We start from the raw sequence: 11,737 nt of genomic DNA on the forward strand, positions 1-11,737 counted from the left end.
GTAGAAAAAAAGTGTAGAATTCGTTTGCTTAGTAGCCCCATTGATCTAGCCAAGTCTCGAACCAGGCGGGAGACACAGGTGTCAACTGGGCAAAGACAGAGCTTCGTGCCAAGCCATTGCCAACAGCCCAGTTCGGGGTGGATGATGCTGCCGCAACAGCATCATCGTCAGAAGATTTTGCCATCGCCCGGAAAAAGGACAACAATTTGAGCCCTGTCTGCGCTCGGCTTGCCGCAACCTGAGAAACAGTTGACCCGTTCTTCTTCTCCGCCTCCTTGACGATCGCGTCTTCGGCCTTCTCCAGGTCCTCTAGCCACTGAGAAAAGGGAACGACCTGCACCTTCTTTGGCGACAGAGCTGTCTCCAGACGGGCCTGTACAGTGGGCAGCAGTGAAATCCAGCTAACAGTTCGAGGGTTGACGATGTTGTAATAAGTTTCTACTTCTTGGCTAACGCCCGTTGATGTTGCATCTGAATCAATTAGCTGACTCATGACCTCGGCCAACAGATCGATGGGAATCCAGTCGAGAGCCGTAGCGCCGCCCAAGTTCGCAGGCAGCTTGCCGATATACGCTGATGCGTCTATGATCTATTTGATGAATTAGTACACATTCTTTTCTCACTTAGAAGATAAGAGGAGCAAATAGAAAAAGAGAGCGCAAAGTCAACGTACCGCTGGCACCCAATCCCTCCGCGTCCATATGCTACCTTCTCCACGAGTCGCGACGGGTCCTCCAACTTGACCTACGCGCAGGACCGAGAGACGCAGTGCGCCCGATTGGGCAGCTTTACCGAGCAGATGCTCAGCTACAAGCTTGGAGGCGCCGTAACCGTTGATGGAGGCATCAAGATTTGTTAGTTTAGCCTCAGGTATAGGACCCAAGAGGTGAGAGGGCCAATTCATGGCGCCGCTGATGGAGGAAACGAAGAAAAAGCGAATCTTATTCTGAGTCTCTGTGCAGATACGGACCAGGCTTTGGAGCCCGATGAGCTGTGTCTCAAAAGAGGACAGAGGGAGATTGAAGTTGACTTCCCAGGCATTATCTAGCAATATCATTGTTTAGTATTTTTTAAAGGATATATTGGCAGGAACAAGGGTAGTAACTCACGAATTATAGTCGTTGCTTGGTTTCTAATCTCTTTCAAGTCTGCTTGGCTCAGACCAAGAGACTCTGATGCCAAATCCATCTGGACAAACTGAACTTTACCCTTCCAGTTCAAAGACAATCCCTTTGACTTGGCTATTTCGGTTTGTCGGCGGACCGCATCCTCCGTGCTGCTGCGGTTCAAGCACCAGACTTTGGCAACGCGATTGTTCTTGCACAGAGCATCAAGAAGATAGGAGCCAATAGCTCCTGTCGTGCCTGTGAGGATGATGTATTCTTTTGGGTCTCGGGACAACGTGAAAGACGATAAATGCTTGGTAATGGTCTGGGTTACAGCCTTGGTGCGGAGGAGGTCCGCTGTATCTGTTTCTTGCTGGCCTTGTCCGGAGCCCTGCAGCTGCGTCCACAGTACATGTGCCAGCTGGGTTATGGAAGGATTCGCATATATCATACCCGGGTTAGTTTGGATAGAAGAGCTGAGAAGTCTCGAAAGTCGGGTGACTTGGAGAGAGTCAAATCCATGTACGAGAAGGTTGTCATCATCCTTGACCAGTTCGAGCTCCAAATCCGGCGACACAATCTGAATGGCTTCCCGGATACCGTTACGGATAGTTTCCTCGCTACTCCCATCGACCTGCAAAGTACCCACCGGCAAAGAGGTTGAAGGCTCCGAGTTATCCGAATTTTTGTAGATGTCTTCAAGCTCCTTGGTATAGATCCGATCAATCCCATAGCGTGCTACTGTGCCCTTGGGCGTGCGTGGAAAGGGTGTGCGAACAATTCGAATAAAGTTGCGATGAAGCTGAGCAAAAGCGGGCAGAGCCTTGTTGATAGTTTCAATGGTTGGCCAGACCTCTTCCAAAATCTCATCGTCGGACACCTCCGATTGATCCTGTGCCGGATTGAGCAGCGCGGCCGTCTGAAAACGACCCTGGCCGGCAATGTAGACGGCGGCAAGCCAGGGGTGGTGAGCCAACTGGAATTCGGCCGCTGCGGGGTTGAATTTTTCTCCTGTTGCCATCACGACGAGATCATCTTTGCGTGTCTCGTACTTGTACAGCTCAGGGAATGTCGGATGGCGTGAGTACAAGTCTTTTGTTTCGTACAAGTCCAGATCGGGGAACGTTAGGAAGATAGTCTGAGTGGCTGCCAGCTCCTTTCTCCTCACAAACACCAACTCGTACAACGTATCCGAATAAGGTCGCATCTCGAAGCCGCAATCCGGATGGAAATGGTAATACGCCCACTCATCGGGATGCGTAGTCACAGACGGCACTACCAAGCCCTCGGTCATACCCATTGTCTGCATGATAGGGACACGGGGGTTGATAATATTGCCCACGGGCGGCGGAACAGGACCACCTGAAGATGTGACAAACTTGAGTTTTGCGAGTTTGTCTAAGATGCGAGGCGTGTTGGCAATGTCTATGAGAACGAGGGGCGTCATAAAGGCAGAATCAAGATCAATGTTATCGAGGGTTTCTTCGACCATATTTTGCATGACCGGCCCTGGAGGCGGAAAGACGACACTGAATCTGAAGAAAATGACACAGAACAAGCTGAAACTGAGTCCAGCAGCCTAACAACGAGCAACACCTTCCGGTCAGCCACTAGCTTTTCCCATTGCCAAGTCTACAAATGGGCGAGTAGAGGTACTTACATGGAATAAAGGCAATGCGTTCAGCATTTTGGTGCCCGCCCACTCCGCCAAAGTGGGCAATTTTCCCTGGATGCGCTTCATCCCGCCAAGCGCATCACCAGAAGATGCGGCCGCCAGTGTGATCGGTATCAGTCGCGGCAGGCCGGTCGAACCAGTGGTGTGAAGCAGACACAGGGTATCATCACGTCCTTCTTGCCATTCCTTGTCATATACATACGGCTTGACGGCTTTGGAATCTAGAAGTTCATTGACTTCAGGGATTCGAATTAGCGGCACCCCAATAAAGTCGAACTTGGGAACACCCGGTGTGGTAATCCAGAACTTGCAGTCAGACTGCTTGACCAGAGAGAGATGTACTTCGGGACTATTCCGCGGCGAGGATAGGAGGACCTTGTCGAGCGTCAGTTGCTGGAGGAGCAGCATTGGCAAGATGGGGATCAAACCTTATTGCCAAGTTTTGTGGCCGCCACGACCAGAAGCAGGTATCTTATGTCATCTAAAAAAGACACAAAGGGTATCAATATCGGTTCTGTAAGCAAGAAATGTTCGTTGCAATCATGTCTAGAACATACTCTGTCCAACGTAGCCAATTGTCTTGGGCTCTGTTCCCACTTCGGACTGAAGCCACCAACACACTCTATTGATGGCATTGGCAAATATGCTTGTGGTCACCACGTCGTATCCCTGTGAAGGCTGGTTATTGCGGGGAAGATAGAAGAGCACCCGATCCGGTTCGTCTCGTGCAATTTTGTCAATCTCGACCGGGATCAGTCGTTTGCCATAAGCGGGAGATGGAGGCACTGAACCCATTGCGGCGATTGAAGATTATTAGACTAGATTGACAGCCAAAGCTATGGCATGTACACTTTAAAAATTCCGGCGCTACTCGTAGCCTGTTCGCTCTTGTTAGACTAATTCTTTGGCCAAGATAAGACCACAGGAATTAGAGCGAAAAAGAGCAAAAGCAAGCTGGAGACAGGAATTTAAGAAGCGCTCGAAGTTGCAAAAGCTCCCTAATGCACCATTTTGAGGAATTCAAGGTTGCGTTAAAGACTACTATACTTGTAGGATGCACTTAACATATTCCTTCATTATCGGAAGGTTTCCCGTCATTCGGGGCTAAGCCAAAGCTCCGAGTTGTCAACCATGTAGGATGCATTGCAACTGAAAGCTCCTACTTACTGTAACTGCCTAACCATGCTCTACAATTCTACTGAGGTTTTCTGAAACACTTTGGCAATAGATTATACAAACACATAGTCAAATATATGCACGTTGTGCGGCATTACCTTATAGTAGATGCTTTGCATCTCTTGCTTAGATTGCGTAAGGCGTAATGAAACCTTCAATAAAGCTTTCCCTTGAATGTCACCCTGCCTTACAGAGGATGCACATTTGACATAGAATCTGTCACGTAAGGGGCTGTTAGTATTCACTAAAGGTATTCTCACTGATAATCAAGAGCATTGGATGAGTACTAGGCATGCTGCAATGTAAGACGAAGATTTACAGCCGGTCGCTAAAAGTGGAGCCAACCGGCAATGGATGCCCGGACTTTACTGTTGACTACCCGCCATTTTGGGGTAAGATGCACTGAAGCTAGGCTGTTTGTTATCGGAAGGTTTCTTACTATCTCTTCGGGGCAGTCATCAAGGCTCCGAATAGTCAGTAGTCGGGAAGGTAGAATATCAAAACCGTAGTTACAATAGTCCTGTTATTATATTTGACTTTGTACATCCTGTCATTTTTTATTTTGTTAACACTACCAACTTTGAGTGAACTGTAATTAGCGATTCATCATGGAACCATCTCCCTGGAAAAACTTTGAAACTCTCCAGCTTCACGCTGGATACGAACCCGATCCCGTTACCAGGTCCACCGCGGTGCCCATCTATGCTACTTCTGTTCGTCAATCAGGCTACTTTGTGTTTGAGTGCTCCGGAAGCTAATGATGAATATTGCAGAGTTACACTTTCAATGACTCTGCCCAAGCCGCGAGACTGTTTGGTCTTAGGGAGTTAGGAAACATCTACAGTCGCTTGACCAATGTGAGTGAACCGCCTCTTCTTGATGCTAGGTACTATGAGCTCTGGCTAAAAGAAGATAATAGCCTACCGTGGATGTTTTTGAGAAGCGTATTGCGGCTCTCGAAGGTGGCTTTGCTGCCCTGGCAACCGCTTCGGGCCAGGCCGCGCAATATTTGACCTTGACCAGTCTGACCCGACCTGGCGACAACATCGTTGCTAGTTCACATTTATACGGCGGCACATACACCCAACTTGCCTTCCTCCTTCCCCGCTACAACATTACAACCAAGTTTGTCCAAAGCGTGAATCCAGCTGATTTTGCCGCGGCTATTGACGATAAAACGAAAGCCATTTACATTGAGAGCATTAGCAACCCAGATCTCCTTGTTCCCGACTTTGAGGCACTTGCCAAGATTGCCCATGACCATGGCATTCCCCTCATTGTAAGTTACCAATCTATGCTCACGATAGGCATTGAACTAGAAAATAAATAAAGAGAAAACTCTACTGACAATGCGTGATGGCATAGGTCGACAACACACTAGGTGCTGGCGGCTACTTTGTTCGACCCATCGAGCATGGCGCGGACATTGTCGTCCACTCAGCTACCAAGTGGATTGGCGGCCACGGTACTACAATTGCTGGCGTAATCATTGATTCGGGACGGTTTGACTGGGCCAAGCATGGTGCCAAGTTTCCCGAAATGGTCGAGCCTTCGCCCGCGTACCACGGTCTCAGCTATGCCGCCAGCTTTGGTCCAGCCACATTTATTATGCGTGCCCGCATAGAGATGCTCCGCGATGTCGGCTCCTGCCTGAGCCCCTATGCCGCGCACCAGCTAATCATTGGCCTTGAGACACTGGCACTGCGAGCTGAGCGTCACGCTGAGAACGCAACCAAGCTCGCGGCGTACTTCGAAGCCCACCCACAGTACGTTAGCTGGATCCTGTGGCCCGGTTCGGACAAACACCCCAGCCATGAAACGGCCAAGAAGTATCTGAAACGTGGCTTTGGTGGAATGCTGAGCGTCGGCGTCAAAGGGAGCGCCGAGCAGGGAAGCAGGATAGTAGACAACCTGAAATTGGTGTCTAACGTGGCGAACGTGGGTGATGCCAAAAGCCTGGCTATCCACCCGTGGTCAACGACGCACGAGCAGCTGTCGGCAGAGGAGAAGAAGGTCTCAGGTGTAACGGAAGACTTGATCCGCATATCGGTGGGAATCGAGCACATTGATGACATTATTGCCGATTTTGCGCAGGCATTCCAAGAGGTTTATGGACAGTGAAGAGGTTTCGGGAAATTCCAAGACTATACAACTATAAGAATACAGAGAGAGAACAATGTACCCAAATGAACAATGACCCTTTGCAGCGTTGACTAAATAATGGCCTCGTCCTAGAGATGTCTTTGTAAATAATTGTCAATTATATAAACGGGTTAAGTGGACCATCAGGGTCCAGATCCAGTTCAGATGCCGAGCCAGCGCCACGTGGTGCTATTTAAGCTTATGCAACGTAGTTACAGCAGTGTGTGGGGTTTCAGTGTGCATCTGGAGTTCCAGATACACGTATTTTCAAGTGGAAAACATATGTGAGTCAACTCTGTATGCTCCCCAGTGCTACGATCGCTCTATGTAAGCGGCATCAGTATCATACCTCGCAACGCAATTTGTTAATCCACCACGACGATCACAGCAGGCACCTATGAAGAGCTAACTACCTTGCACCCATTCCTATATCTGTGAAGGTGGTAAGGCTACACTTCTGTGCTTACTTTGTGATTCCCGGGACTCGCTCTCGCCCTCGCTTGTACTTTAGGATGCGAGCAATGCACCTAGAGGTTTCTCATGCGTTGGTTGGTCTGAATCCTGAAAAACAAATTCGCGTTGCTCCAACACTATCAACGATATTGCTGAGGTCGCTAAACGTAGAACCCTCCGACTCGGATAAACGCCCGAAAGGCTCCGATTGCTTAGCCAGCGGATTTGTCTTGCAGATGCTCTTTAGGCTTACGGGGGCCCAGGGTGCTCCGTATATCCTTTACTATAGCGGTATCCAGAGCATTCACTACCTATTTAGTTGATCGTATCGCGAGAATCGAAGATGTAACGCAGATTGATTAAAGCAGTGTCTCTCTTCCTATTATTACTCTCTTTTTTATTCTCTCTCTCTCTCAGAGGCTGTTTCATCGCCCACAGGCTCCGGTCCACATCTAGCTGACATGGCGGAAACTGTTCAAAATGCGACATGGGTCTACCAAAGCCCGCCTACCGCACTGCTGGAACCGGGCGTGACCACCACCATTGAGAATCGGCCTCTGCAGCTGGTGGCGCCCCCCGGTGGTGTGGTTGTCAAGCTTCTCGTTGCCGGAATGGATCCCCACCAGCGAGATCGCATGCGCGGAGTCGGCAACGTGACGTATGTTCCGCCTTACGAGAAGGGAGAACCGATCACCAACTTTTCCATTGGCAAGGTCATCCGCACAGAAAACCCCGAGTGGGAAGAAGGCTGCTTGATCTCTGGCATGCTGCCCATCTCGGAGTATTGCGTCTTAGATCTCGATTACCTCAACTTCAAGGTGTATGCCGCCAACGTCGTGCGAAAGGTGACCAACCACTATAACCTGGACCTCAAGCACTTCGTTGGCACTCTGGGCTTGGCGGGAATGACCGCATGGCTCTCGTTCTACGGTCATGTCAAGCCCCGTCCAGGAGAAACCATCTGGGTCAGTGCAGCATCGAGCTCCGTGGGCGAGGTGGTGGTGCAGCTCGCCAAGATGGAGGGGATGAAGGTAATTGCGAGCGTGAGCTCGGACGAGAAGCTGAAGTGGGTTGTTGACGATTTGGGTGCCGATTTCGGTTTCAACTACCGGAAAGAGCCTGTTGATGCGGCGCTGAAGCGACTGGCGCCGGACGGGCTGGATGTGGTATATGAGATGGTTGGAGGAGACCACTTGCAAGCAGCAATTGAGAACATGAAGTTCTTTGGCCGAATCATCAGCTGTGGCACGGTATGCGCGATATTATAGACATCTTGCGTGTATGAAATCTGCTAACAATCTTTCACAGGCCTCCCAATACAACAAGCCTCCCGAGGAGCGCTACGGTATCACTAACACGTCCGAGATCTTCCGTCGCCGCATCAAGATCCAAGGATTCATGTTCCATGACAAGGACATTTTCCAACATGTTATCAGTTTCTCAATGACGTTGCCGAGATTAATAGCAGAGGGCAAGATCAAGTCAAGATACACCACATTTGAGGGGATCAACCAGGCAGAGAAGGCATTCTTGTCAATGTTTACAGGTGGCAGTTTCGGCAAGACAGCGCTGAAAGTCAGCGATGAATAATTATGTTTTGTTACGTAGGCTTATTAGAAACTGCTTCTTCAGCATAAGAAGGTATTGCTCAATCGGTATGATATAGATCAAAGATGGATCTCGCATGTTTCAGTATACCTCACGTTTAAATGGCTCCTTGTGCCATGTCAGCGTCGTATACCTATTCGCAGTCTTATAAAGCAACCAAAATTCCAAAATATTAGTGAAATTAGCTTAGTAAATCTTTACTCTTGACAAGGCCCTGACTTATTAAGGGCAATAATGATACAGTAGTCAACATTATACAGATGGGCTAGCGGGGACTTTATGTGTAGTGCTTATAAAAAAAACACGGATTGCGTGGTACCTCGTTCCGCCAAACAGATCTCAGTGCTCTACAGTGAACGAAATTGACCATCTTTGAAAGCCATCAACTTAAATTAAGCAAGATAACTATAGAAACAGCATTCACATATTTCTTTCGCGCAGTGGGAGGAAAGCGATTAAGATGCGACAATTTTTATAATAACAAACATATATAAACTGGAGTTAGAAATCTATGCATCCAAAATCGGCAGTGGCCCTTTTGGCCTGGCTCAAACGCCATCCAGCTTCTATATTATATCTCGAAGATGATCGTTCCAAAACCCTTTCAGAATATCGTTTATCTGACGGGACTCAATGAGAAAGGCGTCGTGACCGTCCTCACTCACAATCTCCCGCAGCGCAGCATTGGGAATCGACCGGGCCAGCTCCTCCTGGTCAGCGTATGTATACAGGCCATCGCTCTTAATCCCGAGGACTAGCGTAGGCTGCTCAATTAGGGCGAGTGCGTCCGCTATCGTGTCAGCCCGACCTCGTGCCACATCATGACTGTCGAGTTTATGCGTCAGAGCCAGGTAGCAGTTGCTGTCAAAACGATGGGTGAACTTTTTGGCCTGGTACCGGAGATAGGACTGGACAACAAAGGTGGGACTGGAGCTGGGGGTTGCAATCTTGGGTGGCTGAGTTTTGTGCATATGCTTGGCTGTGGCTCCCTTCTCTTTGCCCTCGTAGCCTTGACGACTAAAGCGATGCTCTAGAGCGTCTCGGCTGCGATAAGTCAGCAAGGCGGCCATGCGAGCTGACTCCAACCCGCCTACCGGGGGGTCGTCCAAGCTGTAACGGCCGCCGTGGAATTTGGGGTCGTAGTAGATGGCATGGCGCTGGGTTTCGCCCCAACCAATCGCCCAGGCCCCTTGGTAGGCACAGGTCGCAATGGCTACAATGCAGCAGACATAGCCTTTGCCTTCGTATGCCCATTCCAGCGCATGCATGCCACCCATCGAGCCCCCTACCACGGCAGCTACTCGGCGCACCCCAAGCTCGTTCAGCAGCGACCGATGAAGACTAGGAACCCAGTGCTTGTCAGCGTTTCTATTTTCTTCACAGCGCATCTCAAATTTGAACATACCGCACATCATCCCGAATGGTGGTCGAAGGAAAGTCGGCACCATACCATCCCTCGGCAGGATCGCCATTCTTGGCTGTCACGGGGCTGGCTGTTCCGTAGGGGCTTCCTAGGCTATTCATGCAAATGACAAAGAACTGGTCCGTATCAAATGCCTGTCCAGCGCCAAGAAGAGGCTTCCACCAGTCACCGACGTCTGCACTCCCCGAGAGAGCATGGCAGACGACAATGACATTATCCGCGCGTGGAGAGAGAGTACCCCATGTCATGTATGCCACGGGGACATTGTGCATCTCCACGCCAGATTCAAGTGTAAAGGAACGCTGGACGTAGACCTTCTGCCCTGGAATCCAGTGTGCGAATTTGTTTTCAGATACAGGCAATTGTCCATTTTGTCTCACTTCCGAAGCTGCTCTTTGTTAGTCAACTATGCTGACCTGCTAGAGGAGTCAAATTCTGACTACAAACCATGTCTTGGACTTTTCTCTTCCGCCACGAATTCGAAACATGGTGATCGCGTTGCTGCGTGTTGATCATGTTGTGAGTTCACTGTGGTGTCACTGTGGTATCTGCCTGCCCAAGTCTGAAGGACAACGACAATTTCTCTGCTATTTCTAAATAGCAATAATACTACTATTACCATTTTATCATTGGTAGGACTTAGTGCTCCATTTAGCCGGTAGTAAGACGGCATCGGACATGGAATTCCACGTGTTTCTCGGCCTGGCTTCCGAATTCGCAGCAGGTTTCCAGAATCTCGGACCTAGATCCAAAAGTGTGTATGGGGTTGCAGGGAATGTGATAAAGGAAGGATACATGAAGGATTGTGGAATGCAGACATCCATGTCCATACAGCATCGGAGGGTTTCCGGAGCTGACACCCAACAACAATGAAGAGCAGGGCTGTAAGACTAGACCAAGTTAACTTGTTGTAAATAAACAAATTCAATCACAATATGTTGTTACTTTTTCTAATCCAAGTAAAGAGAATAACATTATTATTGTTGTTGTTATTATATTTATTCATTTATGATTAACTCAGCGGAATTTGTTTCACCCACTCTCGAACACATAATTTAGCCCAAAAACAGTTGGGACAATTGCAATTCTTATCAAGAAGTTGTTTCTCCTGAGAAAAACTTGCAATTTTAGTACCATCTTGATCTCAAATTCTTGATTACCATCAATACCCTTACACATACATTGGAAATACAGTATCCATTCACAATATCTAATCCAATCCAGCCAAGATGCGGTTTCTTTGCCTCCACGGCTACGCCCAAAACGCTGATGTTCTCAAGGAGATGATGGAAGAAATCACAGAGCATCTTCCTAGCAACTGGGAATACGAGTATTTTGAAGCAGGAATGGAACCATCCCAGCTAGTATTACGTACTTCGTCTCCAAACGCTCATTCTTCCCCTCCTCTAGACACGAGCTGACTTCACCATCCGCAGCCAACTTAGATCAAGTTCCCTTACCAAACTCCTGTTGGTGGAATTATCCACTCTCTGAGGACATCCAGAATGCCTTAGACCGCCTTGTCTCATTTATCGACTCCGAAGGGCCTTTTGACGGTCTATGGGGCTTTTCCCAGGGCGCTGCCATGGCCACCCTGCTGCTGCTAGAGCACCAGAGAGCGAATCCCGGTACTCAGGATTGGCCTTTCAAAATGATCATTTACAACTCAACCTTTCTCCCGTACCGTCTCGATTCCGGGTCGATCACATGGGAGAAGGTGGGAAAAGGTCAGTTGCAGGCAACTTACCAACCCGGAGAGTTCGACGCCTCGTTGGGCAAAGAAGACATCGACTGGAAACAGGATGAACGCGCCATATATGACTACCAAGTGCTCCAGAGCAAAAGAGTGCAAGACGAGGGCCCCTTTCCAGTCAATCTCTTGCTCAAATATCGGCCCCAAGACGTGTCAGACAAGCTGACGGTACCCTCCGTCCATGTACGAGGTGTCAAAGACGATTATTTCTTTGTTGATGACTCAGTATCTGAGCTGTTTGATCCCACGACCGCCAAAAAGATGTTACACCGTGGCGGCCACCACTTTCCCCGATTCCCGGATGAACTGGTGCATTTTGCTGAATTGATTGTTGAGACAGCTGCTTCTCTTATGTAGCCTACCAGGCTTCCGTTAGATAGACGCCAAGCCTTTTTTGATAG

General features: G+C 49.0%; 5 protein-coding genes across 5 annotated transcripts; 3 read left to right on the forward strand and 2 right to left on the reverse strand.

Moving 5' to 3' along the window:
- Nucleotides 1-28: 28 nt before the first annotated feature.
- On the reverse strand, nt 29-3,576 carry TGAM01_v201448 (hypothetical protein; the record flags this gene model as incomplete). The annotated part of the gene is made up of 6 exons (XM_024548766.1): nt 29-589; nt 674-1,044; nt 1,110-2,685; nt 2,767-3,156; nt 3,210-3,262; nt 3,339-3,576. 6 exons carry the CDS (start codon nt 3,574-3,576, stop codon nt 29-31), a joined length of 3,189 nt encoding a protein of 1,062 aa, XP_024406582.1.
- A 989-nt stretch (nt 3,577-4,565) lies between these two features.
- TGAM01_v201449 (O-acetylhomoserine (thiol)-lyase) lies at nt 4,566-6,078 on the forward strand (the record flags this gene model as incomplete). The annotated part of the gene is made up of 4 exons (XM_018804805.1): nt 4,566-4,670; nt 4,731-4,814; nt 4,877-5,236; nt 5,323-6,078. The coding sequence occupies 4 exons, from the start codon at nt 4,566-4,568 to the stop codon at nt 6,076-6,078; spliced, it is 1,305 nt and encodes a 434-aa protein (XP_018662073.1).
- A 935-nt stretch (nt 6,079-7,013) lies between these two features.
- On the forward strand, nt 7,014-8,142 carry TGAM01_v201450 (hypothetical protein; the record flags this gene model as incomplete). The annotated part of the gene is made up of 2 exons (XM_018804806.1): nt 7,014-7,802; nt 7,861-8,142. 2 exons carry the CDS (start codon nt 7,014-7,016, stop codon nt 8,140-8,142), a joined length of 1,071 nt encoding a protein of 356 aa, XP_018662074.1.
- A 584-nt stretch (nt 8,143-8,726) lies between these two features.
- Nucleotides 8,727-10,099, reverse strand: TGAM01_v201451 (homoserine O-acetyltransferase; the record flags this gene model as incomplete). The annotated part of the gene is made up of 3 exons (XM_024548767.1): nt 8,727-9,501; nt 9,566-9,971; nt 10,024-10,099. The coding sequence occupies 3 exons, from the start codon at nt 10,097-10,099 to the stop codon at nt 8,727-8,729; spliced, it is 1,257 nt and encodes a 418-aa protein (XP_024406583.1).
- A 713-nt stretch (nt 10,100-10,812) lies between these two features.
- Nucleotides 10,813-11,693, forward strand: TGAM01_v201452 (hypothetical protein; the record flags this gene model as incomplete). Its single annotated transcript, XM_018804808.1, has 2 exons — nt 10,813-10,954; nt 11,020-11,693. The coding sequence occupies 2 exons, from the start codon at nt 10,813-10,815 to the stop codon at nt 11,691-11,693; spliced, it is 816 nt and encodes a 271-aa protein (XP_018662076.1).
- Between the last annotated feature and the right edge of the window lie 44 nt (nt 11,694-11,737).

Source organism: Trichoderma gamsii, assembly GCF_001481775.2.
Source record: "Trichoderma gamsii strain T6085 chromosome Unknown Scaffold_3.2, whole genome shotgun sequence".
NCBI classification, from domain to species: Eukaryota; Fungi; Ascomycota; class Sordariomycetes; order Hypocreales; family Hypocreaceae; genus Trichoderma; species Trichoderma gamsii.